This window comes from Acinonyx jubatus, chromosome B2 (genome assembly GCF_027475565.1).
Source record: "Acinonyx jubatus isolate Ajub_Pintada_27869175 chromosome B2, VMU_Ajub_asm_v1.0, whole genome shotgun sequence".
Lineage (NCBI taxonomy): Eukaryota > Metazoa > Chordata > Mammalia > Carnivora > Felidae > Acinonyx > Acinonyx jubatus.
This window is the reverse complement of record NC_069385.1, coordinates 70,948,678-70,969,874: the sequence shown is the minus strand read 5'-3', so window position 1 is coordinate 70,969,874 and position 21,197 is coordinate 70,948,678. Positions and strand designations below refer to the sequence as shown.

The following is a 21,197-nucleotide window of genomic DNA, read 5'->3' as shown; positions in this document are numbered from 1 at the left end:
AGGAGAGGCTTTTTGCAGCACAGAGGACTGCTGACAAAAATCCCTCCTCTAGGGTCACCTGGCTGGCTCAGTTGGTAGAGCACGTGACTCTTGATCTTGGAGTCATGAGTTCAAGCCCCACGTTGGGCATAGAGGTTACTTTAGAAAACAAAGAAAAAATTGATTTGCCATTGCTCTCAAGGGTGATGGGCCTCTAGGGTCTGATACAGATCATGTAAATATATATGTATATGTATATATATGTATAATATATATATATATATATATGTATGTGTGTGTGTATGTTTTAAGGTCTTTTAAAATTTATTTTGAGAGAGAGACAGAGAGAAAACAAGTCAGGGAGGGGAGGCAAGAGAGGAAGGGAAAAAATCCCAAGCGGGGTCCTGTCAGTGCAGAGCCCCACTCAGGGCTTGAACTCATGCACCTCAAGATCATGACCTGAGCAAGCTGAAATCAAGAGAGTCGGATGTTTAACCAACTCAGCCACCCAGGCGCCCCAGATCATGTATGTATTTTAAAAAAAAATCTCTCCCCGGGGCGCCTGGATGGCTCAGTCGGTTGAGCGTCCGACTTCAGCTCAGGTCATGATTTCACGGTCTGTGAGTTCAGGCCCTGCATCAGGCTCTGTGCTGACAGCTCGGAGCCTGGAGCCTGCCTCGGATTCTGTGTCTCCCTCTCTCTCTGCCCCTCCCCTGCTCATGCTCTGTCTCAAAAATAAATAAAAATATTAAAAAAATAAAAAATAAAAATAAATAAAATAAAATAAAAAATAAAAAAATCTCTCCCCTAATCCTCTTCCACCTCCCCTCAAGTATCTCTGCTTCTGAAACCCTGTGGGGGTTTGCAGAGCCTCTCATCCCACTCTGGGAGAGGTAGCAAGGGGTGCACATTAGGAAATGCAGCAGCCAACCTCCTGGCCTTCTAGACTTCTGGCTGTTTCCATTAACCTTTCCCTGTGCATCACCACTTGCTCAAGAACATCCTGAGAGGGGCACCTGACTGGCTTAGTTGGTAGAGCATGTGACTCTTGATCTTGGAGTCATGAGTTCGAGTCCCACATGGGTACAGAAATTACTTAAATAAATAAATAAATAAATAAGGAAAAAAAAAAGAACATCGTGAGAAAGATAAAAGTGTGGAGGAGAATGAAGGATGAGAGCTGCAATTAAAGGGCTAATACTTTTTTAAAAAAGAAAGATCAGAAAGGAACCACAGGATTTGGGACTGGAGATGGAATCCCAGGAGGACACTTTAGAAAAGTGTCAGCAGGTGTGCAGGAAGTTGCCTGGAGGAGGTGAAATTTACCAGAGGGCAGTTTGTTCAGTTTCATAAAGGTTCCCTGATCATCTGCCAAGTGTGTGTTAGATGGGGCTGAGCCAGGGGCTGCAGACACAAAGAAATGATTCATTGCTTAGTGATTTGAGGAGAAAACAGACAAGAAAAACTGACAGTTACAGTGCACTGCTATCTAAGGTGTTATGGGCTCAGAGAGAGGGCTCCCTGGAGAAATATCTGAGTCTTAAAGAAAAGGAGGCATAAAAGTGATGAATGAGGGAAAGGTCATGCCAGGAAGAGATCCTGGCCTTCCTGGAGTTTAAGGAATGTAGTTTAAAGGCAAGAAAGGGCTGCACAGAATCCAATGGCTTCCCACAGCATTTCACATAAAATCCAAACACCTTCTTTCCCCCAAAAGGCCCTACATGGGCTGTCCTCTCATCCCGGGCCTGGTTTATCTTCCTTACTGATTCCCTATCCTGCAACCACAGTGGCCTTATGGTTCCTCACCTCCTCCTCACCTCCCCGTTGGACTTGCTCCTCCCTCAGCCTGGCAGGCTTCTGTTAGCTTTCTTCCCACTCAGCCCAGCAGCGATTTTACCTCCTCTCAGCTGAATGAGGCCCCATCACTTCCTGATAATCCTGTGTCTTCTTACTGCTATACAAAACTATCTTTTTACTTTGTACATCTGTCTTCTTGTCTGTTTATTGTCTGTATATATTGTATGTATTGTCCCATATATACACAGGCAAATTACAAAGCATATGGCATGAGTCCAATAAATATCTTTGAATAGGTTAGTTGATAACAGAAGTCTGTTATCTCCACAGCAAACAAAAACTGCAACAAAGAAAGTAGAAGAAGCTGGGAAATACCAGCGTACCTCATGCATAATATGAGTACACACTGCTAGCGAAACTCTTTTAGGTTTACTTAGACTTATGTGGTGTTAGGTTCACAATATATACATTTTATTGTGGATCCCGGTCAAAAATATTTTGTCAACCACTGCTAGACTCTGCTTGCTCATCAATGAGATGCTGAGAAGTTTAGATTTTACCTTGAAAGCCAGGAAGAAATCACTAAGGATTTTAAGGGGAGACTAGTATGATCAGATTTACACTTCAAGAAGTTCATTCCAGAAACAGACTCCCTAGGCGGGGTCAGTGTGGAGACAGTGAAGGGGTTTGGAATAAGCCACTGTGGCATAAAAATTATATTGAGCTAAAAGTTTTTGGAGTCCCTGAAATCCCTTATTTGCCTAAAGCAGAGCCTCCCAAAAGAACTCAATTGCCACAAATCTTCCCTGAAACAACTCTAATCTCTCAGTGAAGAAGGATACAAGTCAGAAGAGAAGTTGACACCACACCCAAACAGATGTGGTCCCGGACGAAGGAGCAAGGAGCATGGGGCAAGCTAAGGGCACAATGCAGGCTAACTGCACCAGTCCGCCCCCCCACCCCTGCCGCCCCCCCAGGTGGGACATGTATGATATTCCTTGGGCACTACTGGCTGCGCCAAAACAAGAAAGGGCAAAAAACAAAGGATTAAACTGATAAGAGTCTGCACCAGTTTACCAAAAAAAGGCCATCCCATCACAGCCTTAAGTCCAGGAACTCCCTGTGGTCTTCAGGTTACTGATTTGCTAGAAGGAAAAACCACCTTAGCTTGACAATAGCTAGACCTCCAGTAAGTCTTTAGCATGTGAAAGTCTCTTTAGAAACTCCCTCTTGACCTTATCTCCCCGACTCCATAAATTGGTCACCCCATGCTTGCAGTGCAGCTCTTCCAGCCCACGGGTCCTGTCCCCGGACCCCATGCTTTATCACCTTTTTGCACCAAAGACGTCTTCAAGAATTCTTTCTTGGCTGTCGGCTCCAGACACCCCACCATCACCCCAAAACTTCCTCCGTCCCCAAATAATCCTACCTCCCATCTTTTCTCCGGTGGGCCCATTATCTTTCCAAAAAGTCATTTGCTTGCCCATAAATGCCCTTTCCCCAACTCCCTTCCAAGAAGTCATTCATTCTCACAGAACTGCCCCTCAGCTCCTCCCAACCCTCTATTAAGATGGTAATAAAGCCTGGAATTCTAAACACCTCTTTTTTTTTTTTTTAATTTATTCACTTAAGTAATCTCCACACCCAGATCAAGAGTCACATGCTTTTCCAACTGAACTAGCCAGGCACCCCTCTAAACACCTCTTAAATTGCATTTTCTATGTACTCTCATGCATTAGTATATAACTAAATCTGTTTTTCTCGTTAATCTATCTTTTGTCAACTGACAAAAGTTTAATTTGCAGGCTCCCAATTCAGAACCTAAGAGAAAAGAGGATAAGTTTTTCCTCCCCTGACAGCAGTTAGGTTGTTCTATAATAGGAAAAGATAGGATTCAGTAGGCAGACAAAGAAAGATTAGAACCTGAGGTTCCTGGGTGGGGAAAAACACTATTTTGGAACAATGCTGGGATTGCCTAACCACAGCAAACCCCCTCAGGCATAAGGTTCCTCTTAAGAATGTAACAGATACCGCCTACTCCCCCTTAAGTTTCCCTCTGGAATTTGACTAAAGACCTAACTAAAAATAAGTAGTAGACCATAAAACATAGGACCCACAAGGAACATGGCTGTAGACCCACCCCTCATACAATGAAAACGAGCCAATCAGGAATGGACAACCCAGCACCTAGAGCTATCAATCCAGTAAGGGTAGGACCTGAGAAGGACTGAGGGGGAAGGGAAGGGAGGACTGACCAGAACCCTGTAAAACAAACACCCTTGCCTACTGTAGCAGGCATTCACTTTTGAATGCCCCCTCTCTGTAAAGACAGCTTTCATACTATTCTCCCTTTCCGATCTTCTACTCTAATAAACTTTTGCCTGCTGCTCATTTTGTGTCCACCTCTTCATTCTTTGAAGCAGCAAGACAACGAACCCCGGGTACTGAGGTAAAAAATCCTGCAACATTTCTAGAACACAAATGAAAAATGAAAGAACTTAGGCACAGGCCATATAAATGGTCGGAAGGAACGAATCTGTAAGAAATTCCAATTGACTCAATAGTATTTAGTAATCCCCAGGACGCAAAGGACAAGGGAGAAAGAAGCCCCGAGTTCCCAACCTGGCAGACCAAGCCAACAAGGGCCCATTCACAAAGATGGTAAAGGAAAAGAGGATGAACAGGTATTTGAAGGTGTGGAGTGTGGGGTGCCTGTCTACCTGCAGCTCAGGTGAGGAAAGAATCCAGGAACTCCCAAGAGGAGGAAGAGTGGGAACACATGAGGTCACAGACAGGTTTGATGTAGGAATGCAGATTTGATGCAAGCCCATGCCTCAATGGCTCATTTTCCTCTAATCCTGTTGGCTGCGGTGAGGGCATTTTTGAAAGGTTTTAGCCTTGGCCACCATGCTCAAAACAGTGTCACTTCTAATCCTCAAGGTGATAATGTTTCCCCTTTACAGATGTAAAAACAGAGGCCTCAATACTTACTACAATAAACATTCAATAGATGTTTGTTGGTTAGGATGAATGAATTAGAGCCACTAAACAGGATTTGAAGCTAAATTAACAGAAGCTTTAAAAGGAAACTTCATATCTGATTTTGGCCCAGATTAGCACTCGAGTATCAAGAGTATGAACTTTATGCCTCGGTAGTTTATCTACTGTGGTCAGGGGCACTGAACATAACTTAGCTATCTTGTACTGGGTCCTGTCAGTACCCAAATTTTCCAAACAGTCTGGCTTTGTAACCAGATTGCTAAAAATACTAGGGAAACCCCACCATCCATGGAACAGCATTATGGGGAGGCACCACTAACTGGACAGGTTAATTACCTCATCAATAACTGGCAGATCCCTGTCAAAACCCAATAGGCCTGATACATACACAGGAAGGGACAGATGCCTCGCACCTTGAGCACAGGGCTGTCTAGGAGCCACACGTGACTCATCTGTGGGTTGGGAATGTTCACAACAAAGAAGGAACCAGAAATCAGGAAAATGGGAACTAAAGTCCTGATGCCCTGCTAACACATCGGCCTTGCCTCCTTAACCTCAAGAGGTCTCTTTGGAGAGAACGAGACATCATATGAAATGCACTTCATAAATTCTTAAGTATTATACAACTGAAAACTACTATAATTAAGGAAAGTTCCCCAACAGATGATAACCTTTGAACGGGTCCAAAACGGGAAAGTGAAACAAAGATTTAACGAAAAATGAGGATAACATGGTGGCAAAGTGATGGCAAGTGAAATGGTTTAAAAAATACTGGGGCGGGGGGGGGGGTGGCGCTTGGGTGGCTCAGCAGGTTGAGAGTCCAACTCTTGGTTTCGGCTCAGGTCATGATCTGACCCTTTGTGGAATCGAGCCCTGTGTGGGCTCCTCACTGAGTGTGGAGCCTGCTTGGGATTCTCTCTCTTTACCTCTGCCCCCTACTTGTAATGTGTGGTGAGCTTGCGTGCAGGCTCTCTCTCAAAAAAACAAAAATATAAGGAGAGTGACAAACTGGGGTTCAAGTCCCAGCTCTGCCATGTACCAGCTGTGTGACCCCAGTCCTTATCTATAAGTCTCTATCAGCCTGTGCATACAGGTGCACCCCCCCTTTCTTTCTTTCTTTTTTTTCTTTTTGTTTTTGTTTTTTTTTTTTTTACTCCAGCCCTAGCCTAGGTAATGAGAGGGTCTTTTGTGGAATGTGGCCACATTAAGGCTCACATAGCCTTCAGGGAAAGTTAGAATTTCTTTGCTATTAGTATTCTCTGGGGTCAACAAAGGCTTAAGTTTCTATATACTAACAGTTTTAGGAAGAAGCCTCTGGTTTGTTTCTATTTGCAACACTATATGTGGTCCTTTACATTTCTGATCAATGGAGCTATTTACACATTCAAGAGCCGGGAGCTCAGGGGTACCTGGCTGGCTCAATCAGTAGAGCATGGCTCAATCTTAGGGCATGAGTTCAAGCACCATGTTGGGTGTAGAACCTACTTAATTTAAAAAAAAAAAAAAAAAGGACCCTGGAGCTCAGTGAGAAATTCCATCCCCATGGAAATTAAATATATGAATAATAATACCACTAATAAGAGAATATGCAAAAATCATAAAGATTCATTGTCCATTTGATTAACACTTAGGAGAATGAAATGCAAACAGAAAACAGAACATATATTTTCAAAGGCATGAAAGTTTGGGGGGGTTGTTTTGTTTTTTAAACTTTTTTTTTTTTTTAATTTTTTAAGTTTATTTTTGAGAGATAGAGGTAGAGTGAGTGGGGGAGGGGCAAATAGAGAGGGAAAGAGAATCCCAAGCAGGCTCCACACTGTCAGAACAGAGCCTGATGCAGGGCTTGGAACTCACAAAACTGTGAGGTCATGACCTGGGCTGAAACCAAGAATCAGAGGCTTAACGGATGAGCCACCCAGGTGCCCCAGGCATGAAAATTTTTGAAGGCAATTTTTATTTATGTGGGAACACCAAATCTTTATGAAATCCTCTCACATCACACTGGCAGGTCACTGAAAACATAATCCCATACATAAGTTTTTCCTTGACATACATATTCAGTAACATTTCTGATGTGTTCTGATTTACCAACACTTTTGCAAGAAGTTCTCGTGAACTTTTTTTTTTTACCATCACTTTGAGAGTGATCCAGGTGGGTTTTCTGTGGTCCTCTACTTTACACACTGAGAAACTGAGTAGGAGTCTCCCCCGAAGGTCCTCAAGAGGAGAAAGTCGACAGCATCTTGAATGATTTAGATCAGGAGTGAAAAACCCATTTGTCTTGAGTATCACAGCAGAAAGCCAGTTACAAGAGAGCTTGAGGGCTTTCGCAGAGAGGAAGAACAGAAAAGATTTGAAAAAGAAAAAAAAGATAAGGAAGACTAAAGGAGGTAGAAGACTAAAGAAGAAAGTAAGAAAAATGAGCAGAGAAGAAGTGGCTGTGGTAGGTAGGAAATGAATCCGTGTCACCAACCACAGCTATGAGGGTCAGGGGACTGACTGAAGCAGAGGCTAAACAGAGAGACACCTGGGACTGACAATGATGATCTTTCAAACTCAGAGCTACATCCCTTATCCAGAACTCCAGAACTTAGTTTCTGCCTCTTTTTTCCCCATCAGACTACCTTATGTGTTCTGATATAAAAATGGGAGAGATTTCTGAAAAAAAGTATAGAATCAAGATTCTATGAATCACTGCAATATGTTTACAAATCATCTAATATAAACCTATGTCATCTATGGGGTGCTTGGGTGGCTCAGTAGGTTAAGCATCTGACTTCAGCTCAGGTCACGATCTCATGGGTTTGTGGGTTTGAGCCCAATGTCGGGCTCTGTGCTGACAACACAGAGTCCTATAGCCTGCTTCAGATTCTGTGACTCCATCTCTCTGCCCCTTCCTTGCTTACACTCTCTCTCTATAAAAAAATAAACATTAAAATTAAAAAATAATTTTAAAAATATGCTCACTAAATATATGTATTCGGACAAGCATCATGTCTAAGGTGTGACTTTGGTCACTATTAACTATTCTGTATTTCATCTATTCCAATTCTTCTGTATCTCTGTATTTCCAGGGCTATAGGGAAACCCAAGAGATTAGGCATAGCCAGGGCTGGGGTCAACCCAACTCTTTTTGGATAAGACAGAACTACAAGGAAAGGGATTACATATCCACGAACTTGTCTCTCTCCTAAACTTTGATCAGGTGTAGTTCATGTGGCTGCAGAAAAGTCCTGGCACCCCTGAGCCACAGTCTCACTATCATGAGAAAAATTATCTATCTCTACTTACACTCAAGGAACAGTGAGAGGATGAATTCACTAATAACTTTTAAATTACTTTAAAGAAAAAAAAAAGCTGACACTCATGATTAATAGATGCAAACAGGTGGTTTCACTGCATTTACAAGTATCATCGGCTGACCGGTGGATTCTTCATGCCTCTAGTAACGACCTAAACTGTCACTTGCTCTCTTAGGAGAGACTTCACAGGCTGCCGTGGAAATAAGACCACACACACGTAGCTGGGCTGTGGATGAGCAGCTGTTTTAGCCAAGTATATATAATGTCTTTCCCTTAAAAATTGGGAGAGACTTTGGGAAAAAAACAATTTCACTTTCTGATTAAATATGATCTTTTCACTGCTTTCCTTCTTATTGCAGTTTTTTTGTTGTTGTTGTTTATTTATTTATTTTGAGAGAGAGAGAAAATGAGCAAGGCAGGGGCAGAGAGAAAATCCCAAGGATTCTCTGAGTCAGGGCTCGAACTCACTGTGAGATCATGACCTGAGCCCAAATCAAGAGTTGGACGCTCACCCTCAACTGCCAGAGCCATCCAGGAGCCGCGTGTTATTGCAGTGTTTAAAGCACAGTAATTTACTAAAGATTTAAACTCCATGTGTCTAAAAATCATTTCTGCTGCAATTGTTTTTAATGGCTTATTGATTGCTTCCATTCTCTAGAGTTCTATCTGGAGCCTGGAGGTTGAAGGTGAGACTCACCTTATCTCTGATTAACAACTCTCAAAGGGAGGTTGAGAGGTGCCCAAATCTGTCTTTACCAGAACTAAAGTGCCCAAGAACACTCCTGCTATTCATGAGTAAAATTTGGAGTGCAAGCCGGAGAAGTGTATAGCACAATGTGGTAAAACTTACGTGGCCCTCGTCTTAAAAATAAGATCAGAGGCTCCTTCCAAGACTAATGGAAATGAAATTCACGCTATCCACTTTCAATCTACCTTCTTTTGCACAGCTCCTGATAAACTGGTTTGCAACTTACCTAGTGATGCCTAGGTAAGGCATGCCACCTAGTCAGGCATGCCACCTGCAGGGGAGATTTCTAAACCTCAGGGGAAAAGCCCCAGGTCTCTACTAAGCAAAGGCATTAAATAAAGTCCATTAGGAAGGTAAAGGGGGAAGGGGGTTCATTAGAGAAATGCTTTGTTCATGGTTCAAAATATACCATACCCATCTTTCCTTAGAGTAAATAAGTCCCTTTCCCCTCACATTTCATTTCTTACAGAGTCGGTAAACGTAATTCGCCAAAAATAATACAGGATTCTAATGCAACATGTGCCCAGGGCCCATTAGAAATTGGGATGACCCTTTGGTGGTACTCTGAGGTTCCAGAAAGGGAAGTCACAACTCCTGGCCTCCACCCTCAGCTCGACTCCCCAGGACCATACTGGCTGGCATGACACTGTCAGGAATAATTGCTGCTAGAACTGCCGACTGAGGACCCTATCTGCCACTCTAGAAAGTGAACGCCCTGATAGTGATTCTGCAGTCGGGCGTACACCCCAAAATCAAAGTCAGGGACACGGAAAGAACAGGAACCTGAGAAAATAGAGGAAGTCTTCTGAGAATAGACCACTACCCACAGCAGGCCCAGAGGGAGAAAGACCTAGCTTCAGTAATGTTTGCAAGAGCAAATATTCATTAATTGCTCCTCTTACCACATAAATACACTCAATGCTTTTATAGCAAGATTCCATGTTGATCCCAAGAACTCACGAGGGATGATTTTATTGCTGAAGTAATGAAAAGCATCAGTTACAGATGAGTTTGCCTTTAGGTTAGGAGCAGTGGGGAGCATTCAAGACCAGGCTCTGGGGAAGCCCTTTGTTCAGGAAATCCCACCCCTCAGGCAAAGCTTTCTTTTCATTTCAATTTCAAGTCATCAAATCAAATTTTAAAAGTGCCCCCTTAAAGAACTGCAGAATAAATAAGCAGTTCCGGTACTTTCCATGGAACCTCTCAGGTCCCCAGGACAATATCGAATTACAGGGCTTTTCTTCCCAGATATAGCCTCTCTTTTTTCTTTTTTTAAAAGAGTATCACACATGCACCCTATTGTGTGTCTACCATTTCAAATATCTTGCAAATACATCCCCATTCTGAATCTCTAGAGTCTGCTAAGAATCTAGGAGGAGCTAATGAAAGCAATTTGAATAATAACAAAGCGACTGAACAATTTAATTACCAAAGGTAGCCCTAGAGACTCCAACAAAAGGACTGAAAGCCTTTATCCACAAAAACGTGGCCACGTGCTCAACTGTGGGACCAATTATGGGGAGTGCAGAAGAAAGAAGCACACAGGTGCACACACCAAATTTAAGCAAATGGGGAATTAGCACAAACCCTCTCTGGAGACAGGACGCTATGAAAAAGTGTGACTTAGAAAGCTTCTTTCTAATCTTTCAGGCCCAAGGCTTATTTAACTTTCTTCCCCCGCCCCCCCCCCCTTTTTTCAAACTTTCTTCCCTTTCTGATTAATTGAAAATAGCACCTATCATATGTCAAATAATGGCAACTGTTCTCCAGAGAAAGGCTTTGTGTAGGAATTTTAAAATAAGTTCAATGAATTTTCAATAAAAGTTCTTCCAAATCAAGTCACAAAGGTAGTACTACCCCTCACACAATTTCCTCAAAGTGAAATGTTTAGAAGTTAGTTCTTTCTTTTGGAAGCATACAGCTTCATCTAGATGTTAACAGCCAGATTCTATTGACCTTTTCAAGTGACCCTACGATAGAGAATTTTTCCCTTGCTTTGGAGGCGGACAAAAAAGATAAACCTTTCTGGAATCCTAAAAACTCTCAACTTCCTTAGGCCCTAAGAATTAAATGCAGGAACCCCCACAGACTGAACAATTACTAAATAACGCTTCTTAAACAGGAAATAGAGTTTGCTTCTGAGCGGTAACGACTTTCCCCGCCCGCGCTCACTCCGGGGCAGGCACCGCCATGCCCAGGTGGTGACACTGAGCAGAGATAAGGTGTCCTAACAACCGTATTTGCCTGGATCCCGGGAAACCCGCGGCCACTCGGCGACTCCCACATCACCTGAGCGCATCCCCCCGCGGCTCCACGGATGCCCCACTCCACAGACCTGGGCAGCCCAAGGACCCCTCCCGTGGCGACACGGGGTAAGACTGACACCCGCAGCTGCCGACGACCCTGCCAGTCACGCTGCCGCCGGCTGCCTTTTTTAGCCACGACATCTGACCAGGCTTCCACAGCAGCATTCAGTAAGAGATCCCAGGACGCGCCGGGCGGTCCCCTCCCCTTCCCAACCCCCAGATCCTGCGGAGAGCTGGGCTGAGGGGTGGGGGAAGATACTGGCCCTGGAAGGGGACAGACAACATACGTTCCTCCTGCCCAGATGCCTCCTCTCTGCTCTCTCCACGAATCCGGGTCCCCCCTCTGCCGCCTGCACCTGGTATCCCCCATTTTGCAGCCCGCGGTGGCTCCTCGGGCGCCCCTCCCCACCCCCACTCCTCAACTCTGTGCTCCTGGACCCCCTCCAAGTCCGCGGCCCGCGCGCCTGGTCTGGCCCGGGGCTGGAAGACACAGAGGGAAGGGACCGGCTGCGGGCTGAGGACGCGCGGGGCGTGGGGCCGGGCGGGAGACTCCGCGCTCACCTCCCTCCTCCGCCCCGCTGTCAGGGTCGGCGTCCGAGGAGTCGGGCCCGTCCCCGTAGTCCGCTAGCCCCACCAGTTCATCCTCCTCGTCGTCGTCCTCTTCCTCGGGCTGCGGCTTCCCCAGCACCTGGCTCATCGCTCCCACGGCCGGCCGTCCCGGGGCGGCGGGGGACCCTGGTGGGGGGCCAAACCTCCTCGCCTGCCGCTCGCAACCTCTTTCTGAATTGGGGTTTTGTCTGGAGGTTCGCTGGAGCCCGCGGAGGCAGGGCCGCGCGCCCCCCGCGGCGGTCGGCGTCCAGGTCTGGGTCTCGCGGTTCCCACCGCGCCCGGAGCCCCCTTCCCCGCCCCGCCCGCCTGCCGGCGGAGGAGTCAGCCGGAGCGCGGCAGTTCCTCCCTGAGGAGGGAGAGAGAGACTGCGTGACCCAAGTCACCTGACACACACTGTCACACACACATACACACACACACACACACACACACACACACACACACACACACACACGCACGGGTGCGCGCGCGCTTTCCCGGGTTCTGGCACCGCTCAGCGGGGCGCTGGGCCGAGGCCGCGCACACACCAGGCAAGGGGGGGACGGGGGAAGGGCGGCGCGGGCCCTCCACCTAACCAGAAGCGCAGGGTGGCACACGCCCGGTACCCCGGGCCCTGGGACGCTGCGCGGTCACCCACCGCGGCTGCGCTCCAGGGGCCCCCACGCGCGCTTCGTGCACGTGGTCCCCGCACAGGCCGGCGAGCTGGGGACCTGCACACCCTAAGAACCTATTATTCCCCATCCACCTCCGACACACACACCCTACCTTGGGTGGCCTTCTCCAGCTTTCCGTCCTGGGGAGGGTTCCAATCCCAAGTGGGCTGCCTCCTCCTTCCCCCAACACTGCAGGGCCCAGGCCCCCCATCCAGAGCAGCGTGCCTAGGACACATGCTGAAGCTCTCAGAGAAGAAAACTCCGAGAAATGCACTGCAGAGGTTCAGTCTCCATAGCAATTGCCTTTCAGTGTGCATTTATGGTTCAAAGTGCTTCCCACCAGGAATATTAGAAAATCAGGCCTACCCGGATGTAAATGTTTCTTAAAAACATAGCATGCCTCATGGCTGCCTAGACTAAATAATAATTCCTCTGCAGCATTTGGGAATAGGTCGCAGGTACAACATACTGGGGCTCTTCATGACCACCTCCTGTCTCATTTGTTTCATAGACTGTAATCGCACATCTCAAAATAAAATGTTTCAAGGCTTAGGGGGATGAGGGGGGCAACTCTCACATAAGAATAGCAACTATGTGGGGGTGAAACTAAAACCTGCATTTCTCCACAAGCTTTTTACCACAGGACATACTGTACCCACCCTTTCTGGATACTGCAAAAATCACGTGGATGAACTTCCTTCTGTCAAGCACAATAAGAAATAAACCAGCTGGCCAGCATGGTGATCCAGATCCTACAGGTGCCAGCAACGCTGCAGGTGGTGTAGGGGAGGAGGCAGGGAGCTGAGAGTGGAAGCTCTTGGGGCCCAAGGGTGCTGCCTCTGTCAGAGACATTTACTGAACACCTACTATATGCCAGGAGCTGGGCTAAGTGCAGGGGTGGGGGAGGCTGAATCCACCTATACTCAGAACAGTGTCCCTTCCCTGGAAGAACTCTCAGTCTAACCAACCATGACTCCTGTTCTGGAGTTTGTAGTAGTTGTGCATGTTGAAGGTGAATGTTGACACCTAGGAGACAGCTACTTCTAACTGGAAAGGTCTTGAGATTTTACAAGTGGAGGCAACATAACTTGCTATGACTGTATCCGTCAAGGTCTTTCTCAGGAGGAAAATAGATGGCACATGCAAAGATTTTTAACTTCTAGAGAGCTTTAAGTTAAGGGATTTAAGCACAGGGGCATGGGCAGAGTTCAGAAAATCAACACAGGGATTAGCAACAGTGGGAAGAGATCATCACCCCAAAACTAGTAGGAGTAAAGGAAGGGGCTAGCGTACTGGGCAGGGGGGCACAAAGCAGGAACTATAGCTGATGAGGAAGCAACCACTGCCAGAACCATCTCACTGTCAAGGAGACAGCAGTAGTAAGAAATACTCGGACCTCTCTCTCCAATCTCCCCAATTCTCCTGGAAGTGCCTGCCTCCCAGTGGCTACACCCAGCTGGAAACCAGAGGGCAAGGGAGTCTGGAAACTAGTCCAGGACACAGAGATTGGGCAGGGAGGGCAGATAGTGGGTCCTAGGCTGTGGCTGGAGTAGGGGGCAACTGGCATAGCCCCCACAAGAAGCTTCTACTCGCTTTTATCAGAAGTTACTCTGAGATAATTTTCCTAGCCCATCCATTTTATAAAAGGAAGTCCCCAGGGGGAAGGAAGAAGTCCTTTCCCAGAGGGGGTTTAAAGACTTTCAGCTATCCCAGAACAAACCCACCAGCCTGGGAAGGACATTCAGCTGGCCTGATTCAAACTGCAGAGGCCTACTTATGGGACCCCAGCAGCCAGTCCAAGGTCAACCCAAACAGAGCATTCCTGGGCTGGTTGCTGAGCATGTCTGCCCCAGGGACCCAGGGGTTCAAGAGAGGACAATTGCTAAGCCAATAGCGCCACTGTGCCTGAGACCCAGAAAGGATGGAGATCTTTGATGATCTTCTGCTTTCTCCCAAAGAGAGTTTATTTATTTTTATTTATTTTGAGAAAGAGAGAGAGAGCACGCAAGAGAGAGGTAGGGGCAGGGAGAGAGAGAGAAACCCAAGTAGGCTTCAAAGCCATGAGCTGTGAGATAACGACCTGAGCCAAAGTCAAGAGTCTGATGCTCAACTGACTGAGCCACCCAGGCGCACCACGCCCAAAGCCAAAAGAGATTTTAGAGGGAACACCAGCAGTAGACTGGAGCATACCCTAAACATTTGAAAACTGGGCTATTCTTGAGAAAAAAGGAACAAATCCACAAAAAATCAATAAAAGCCAAATCCTGAATTATGCTCCACCCTCAGGTAGAAAGAAGAGTCGCACACAGGTTTAAGAGCTTCTAATTCACTGTCATTCATACATGTACGGTATTGATAAACACAACAAGAAAAAATTTTATTGCTTTCCTTTTGCTGTTATTTCAACATTGTCAGCTTTCAAATAAGGGATATGTTGGAAAAAACATCTTAGAGATTTTTTTTAATTTAAAAAGTCCTGTGTATGGATTCTTTCAGAATTTAAATAAAAATGGAAAGACTTTGGGGTGCCTGGTGGACTCAGTTGCTGGAGCATGCAACTCTTTCTTGATTTCAGGGTCATGAGTGAGTTCAAGCCCATGTTGGGTGTAGAGCTTACTTTAAAAACATAAAAAAAAAATGGGGGCGTCTGGGTGGCTCAGTCGGTTAAGCATCTGATTTTGGCTCGGGTCATGATCTCAGGGCTCATGAGTTCGAGCCCTGTGTCTGGCTCTGTGCTGACAGCTCAGTGTCTGGAGCCTGCTTTGGATTCTGTGTCTCCTCTCTCTGTCCTTCCCCTGCTCATGCTCTGTCTCTCTCTCTCAAAAATAAATAAACATTAAAAAAAAGTTAACATAAAAAATAATAAAAATATGAGGATCTGTTTCTGGGTTGCCCATGGTTTTTGCTGTTGAATGTAACCATTTCAGGTTGCCATGTACATGATGGGTGCTTAATGCCTATGGAGTGAATGAAAGAAAAGAAGAAGAAAGATAGTACAGGCCAGCTTTCTGCACAGACTTGGCATATTTTTGAGAGAAACTTCAGGAAGAGACAGAAGCTAAATTTTCTGCTTACTCTAAACCCTGGGTAATGCCACAGTGAGATAAGTACAAACTGTGAGTTATTAGAGTGTAATCAGGAAGGAGCTGACCTACGAGAGATGATCACTCTTAGGTTTTCATCCCTTCAGGACTGCCTAAAGACTTTGCTGAATGATTAGTCATTGCCCGATAACTATTAAATGCCTATTTTATTTTTACTAACTCTTCCTTCTAAAAACTCTTAACTCTTTTTTCCCCTTTAAAAACTGTTTTTTGTAGTGTTTATTTAAAAAAATTTAATGTTAATTTTTGAGAGAGAGAGAGAGAGAGAGAGAGAGAGAGAGACAGAGCATGAGCAGGGCAGGGGCAGAGAGAGAGGGAGACACGGAATCCAAAACAGCCTCCAGGCTCTGAGCTGTCAACACAGAAACTGGTGAGTTTGAATTCACAGACCACAAGATCATGACCTGAGCTGAAGTCGGACACTTAACCGACTGACTCACTCAGGAGTGCCTATTTTGTTTATTTTTATTTGAGTATAGTTGACAAAAACTTTTTTTTTCATTTTTTAAATTTATTTTGAGAAAGAGAAAGAGGGAGGGGAAGTGAGAGAGGGAGAGAGAGAATCTAAATCAGGTTCCACACTGTCAGAGCAGATTCCTATTAGGGGCTCAAACTCACAAACCATGAGCTTATGACCTGAGCGAAAATCAAGAGTCTGACCCTCAACCAACTGAGCCACCCAGGTGCTCCTATAGTTGACAAAAATTCTTAACTCAGAGGTATTTTGTAGCATCCTGAAAACTTTGTCTATCGCCCACTAAAACATAACTAAAATTTAGCCAACTAATATTTACTGAGATTTTCCATAAATGAGGCACTCTTCCAAAATAATATGACCTTCGAAATATTCCCATTAAGTAAGTAATATGATTGTTCTTACTTTACAGGTAAAAACACTGAGGTTAAACAATTTGCCCAACGTACCACATGGAGTGGACCTGGAGTGGACAGTGGAACCACTTTGGAACTCAGACATTAGATCTTATTTAAAGGCTACAGTCAGGATGCCTGGGTGACTCACTCAGTTAAACGTCCAACTTTTGGTTTTGGCTCAGGTTACGACATCACAGCTTTGTGGTTTCAAGTCCCACGACAGGCTCTGGGCTTGCAGTGTGGAGCCTGCTTGGGGTTCTCTCTCTCTGCCACTCCCCCATTTGTGCTATCTCTGTCTCTCTCAAAATAAATAAACTTAAAATAAAGGGGGGCCTGGGTGGCTTAGTTGGTTAAGCGTCTGACTTTGGCTCAGGTCATGATGTCGCAGTTCATGAGTTCAAGCCCTACATCAGGCTCTGTGCTGACAGCTCAGAGCCTGGAGCCTGCTTTGAATTCTGCATCTCTCTCTGCCCCTCCCTAGCTCACAGTCTGTCCCTCAAAAATTAATAAACGTTAAAAAAATTTTTTTAATAAAATTAAAAAAATAAAGGCTATAGTCAATTACATTATAGCCTTAAACTGAAAAGAGGGGAAGGGGAGGGGAGGGGAGGGGAGGGAAGGGAAGGGAAGGGAAGGGAAGGGAAGAACTGGCTCCCAATCTCCTAGGTAAAGAATCAAAACACATATACACTCAGAAAATGGGTCTGCTGTCTCAGGCCATTTAATTTACAGGATTCACTGAAAGGAAGAAAAAAAATGCAAAGTTTCCTAACCCCCAAAAATTAGAAAACTACTTGTCACAATAAAATTGCTGATTGGGGCACCTGGATGGCTCAGTTGGTTGAGCTTCCAACTCTTGATTTTGGTTCAAGTCATGATCTCATGGTTTGTGAGTTCAAGCCCTTCCACTGTCTCTGTCCCTCTTCTGCTCACATTCTCTCTGTCTCCCCCCAAATAAATAAACTTAAAAAAAATACTGATTATTTTGGCTCCTTCTATTAGGAGCACAAATAGCAAGTGATTTAATACCCCTTCTGGTTTATATGGTATATTGAACTGTACATTAAGCTAAAGTACGATATCTAAGTGGGTTTTTTATTTAAAATTTGAATTTTATTTATTTTTTAAAATTAAAAAAAAAATTTTTTTTTGAGAGAGAGAGAGAGACAGAGTAAGCAAGGGAGGGGCAGAGAGAGAGGGAGACACAGAATCTGAAACAGGCTCCAGGCTCTGAGCTGTCAGCACAGAGCCCCATGAGGGGCTCGAACTCACAGACCATGAGATCATGACCTGAGCAGAAGTTAGGCACTTTACCAACTGAGCCCCCCAGGTGCCCTAAAATTTGAATTTTAAAGGCCACAAGTTTGTGCCCTTATTTTGGTGAATTATTTTGCTGTTTGCAATTAGATGCCTTGTGACAAGGAACATGAGAGCTACGTAAAAGAGACCTGTACAATTTAGGCAGAATAATTGCAGTCCTGAAGAGGGCAAGCAATTAAATACAGCCTGCATCCTGCATCTTAGGATATTTTAAGGCATCTGATGGCATTATGCCTGGTTCCTGGGATTCATATGTTGAAAGCCTTTTAGGCTTTCTTTTAAAATATGTATTTAAAGCCATTAATTCTCTCTTGAAGCAAACAAAGGAAAGAGCCTTCTACAAAATCCCACTGGACTCCTGCTAATCCAGGGAAGCCAATCGAATTTTTCAAAAGGGCAGCTTACAGTCTCCAGTTCTCCTAAGACAGTCAATGAATTGATGAAATCATTTTAAAAAATTGTTAAATCATTTTCATTGAAGCAATCCATAATTATAGAGATTTTATTAATATAATGTTTTGAGGGGCACCTGGGTGGCTCAGTTGGCTAAGCATCCGACTTCGTCTCAGGTCATGGTCTCATGGTTTGTGGGTTCAAGCCCCGCATCAGGTTCTGTCCTGACAGCTCAGAGCCTGGAATCTGCTTTAGATTCTGTATCCTCCTCTCTCTCTCTCTGCCCTGTCAGTGTGGAACCCGGTGTGGAGTTAGAGGGGGGCTCAAACTCACGAACTGTGAGATTGTGACCTGAGCCGAAACCAAGAGTTGGAGGTTTAACAAACTGAGCCACCCAGGGGCCAGGGTGTGTGTGTGTGGGGGGAGAGAGAGAGAGAGAGAGAGAGAGAGAGAGAGAGAGAAAGAGAAAGAGAATCTTAAGCAGGCTCTATGCTTAGCATGGAGCCCAATGTAGGGCTCAATTCCATAACCCTGGTATCATGACCTGAGCCAAAATCAAGAGTCAGATGCTCAACTGACTGAGCTACCCAGGTGCCCCAAATATGTTTTTTTGTTTTGTTTTGTTTTTAATGACCATGAAGACAATTAGATTTTTAGGGCTGTGCTTTGGAGGAGATAAACAGAGGGAGGTGAAAGTATGTGAGGATGAGAGAAGGAGCCTGAATTTGATGGGATGGCCAGAGAAAACCTCTCTAAAAAAGATGACATTTGGGACAACTGGCTGGTTTAGTCAGTAGAGCATGTGACTCTTGACCTCAGGGTTGTGAATTCAAGCCTGACTTTGGGCATAGGGCTTACTTAGAAAAATTTTTTTAGGGATACCTGGCTGGCTCAGTCAGTAGAGCATATGACTCCTGATCTAGGGGTTGTAGGTTTGAGCCCCACATTGGAGGTAGAGATTACTTTAAAAAAGTAAAATATTTAAAAAATTAATAAATAGATGAAAAGATGACATTTGAGTTGAGCATGAGGGGATAGCAAAGTTAAAGCTGGAATGGAAAGTGTTCCCTTGAAGGTTTCTCAGTAGTTGGAAAGGCCAAGGAGAAAAGAAGGGGCATTGGAGGAACAAAATGTCAGTGTGATGAGAGGGAGACAGTAGTAGGCATTAGAGACAGGCCGTCTTTTCAGGATAAGGAGTTTGGATTTTATTCTAAGTACCTCTAGAAGCATTGAAAAGTTTTAAGAAGGGAGATGAAATGTGTGGTTTGCTTTTCTAAAAGCCCTTGCTGGTAGATTGTTTCCAAAGATGGCTACAGCCCTCCATGCCATCCCACACGCCCTTTTGCAAACGTGACTTTGCCACTCCTTCCACCTATTTTTCCTCTTCTTGGATGTGCACAGGGCCTGTGACTTGCTTTAACCAATAGATTGTGGTAGGTGTGACAGTGACAGTGTACAACTTCTGAGACTGGACCATAAAAGGCCTTGCTACTACATCCTTTTTTATTTTCTTGGAGCCTGGAGCTACCATGCAAAGAGGTCTGGGCTAGCTTGCTGGAGAATCCCCATGTACAGAGAGGCCCTGAAGGATGCCAGAGTAGAGAGGCTCCAACATCCCAGCCATCTCCAATGAGCCATCCCAGCCATATTGGATTCTCCAGCCCAAATTGCAGGCACATGAGCAAGTCTAGTCCACACCACATGGCTTGCTATTCCAGCTGAACCCTGCTCTGCCAATCCACAGAATCATGAGCAAACAAAATGGCTGGGTTTTGTGTTTTGTTTTGTATTGTTTTGTTAGACTCTACACCCAATGTGGGACTTGAAATCATAACCCCTAGATCAACAGTTGCATGTTCTACTGACAGCCAGCTAGGCACCCCTAAAATGGCTGGTTTTTTTTTTCAACGTTTTTATTTATTTTTGGGACAGAGAGAGACAGAGCATGAACGGGGGAGGGGCAGAGAGAGAGGGAGACTCAGAATCGGAAACAGGCTCCAGGCTCTGAGCCATCAGCCCAGAGCCCGACGCCGGGCTCGAACTCACGGACCGCGAGATCGTGACCCAGCTGAAGTCGGACACTTAACCGACTGCGCCACTCAGGCGCCCCAAAATGGCTGTTTTTTAAATCCAGCAGTGTTTGGGATGATTTGTCACACTGCGGTAGATAACTGATGCCCACATTCTGGCTGATGTGGGGAAAATGGATTGCAGATTTAAGGGTGGAAGAAAATAACAGTGGAAAGTGAGAGACGTGGGTAGATTTTATATAAATTTCAGAAGTAGACTAGATAAGATTTGTTGATAGCTTATTTAACATGGTAGTCAGGGAGAAGGCTCCTCCCAGGCATTTGGTTTGAGTAACTGGAAGTATAGTAATGCCATTTATTAAAATAAGTAAGACCTAGATAGGAACAGGATTGGGGGGCGAGATGTGAATCAAGGTCTTTGATTAAAAAAAAATTTTTTTTTACACTTATTTATTTTTGAGAGACAGAGAGAACACGGGCAGGGGAGGAGCAGAGAGAGAAGGAGACACAGAATCTGAAGCAGGCTCCAGGCTCTGAGCAAGCTGTCAGCACAGAGCCTGACGCAGGGCTCAAACCCACGAACTGTGAGATCATGACCTGAGCCGAAGTTGGACACTTAATGGACTGAGCCATCCAGGTGCCCCAAGGTCCTTGATTTTTAAGTCTAGTTATTGTATATTGTCACAGGACAATCTCTCTTAATCCTGTGATTTGGCTATTTCTTAGATGTCTATCATGTTGTCTTTGGAATAAATAATGATATTTTCCAACTTAGAGCCATGAATGTACTGAAGATGACATTTTTCTTAAGTTTATTTATTTGTTTTGAGAGAGACAGAGACAACATGAGTGGGGAAGAGGCAGAGAGAGAGAGAGAGAGAGAGAGAGAATCCCAAGCAGGCTCAGCACTGTCAGCCAGAGCCCGATGTGGGGCTCAATCTCACAAAACTGTGAGATCATAATCTGAGCTAAAACCAACAGTTGGACACTTAACCAACTGAGCCACACAGGTGCCCCTGTTTTTTGTTTTTTTAAGTTTATTTATTTATTTTGAGAGAGAGAGAGAGCATGAGCGGGGAAAGG

The 21,197-nt window shown here is 45.1% G+C and overlaps 1 protein-coding gene across 1 annotated transcript in view; it reads right to left on the bottom strand.

The window, feature by feature from the left end:
- Positions 1-12,132, bottom strand: part of RRAGD (Ras related GTP binding D) — a 40,311-nt gene extending 28,179 nt beyond the window's left edge. The window contains exon 1 of the mRNA XM_027057261.2: positions 11,694-12,132. Within this exon, the coding sequence (XP_026913062.1) occupies positions 11,694-11,829 (136 nt within the window). The 5' untranslated portion in view covers positions 11,830-12,132. The remainder of the gene's footprint in view (positions 1-11,693) is intronic.
- Between the last annotated feature and the right edge of the window lie 9,065 nt (positions 12,133-21,197).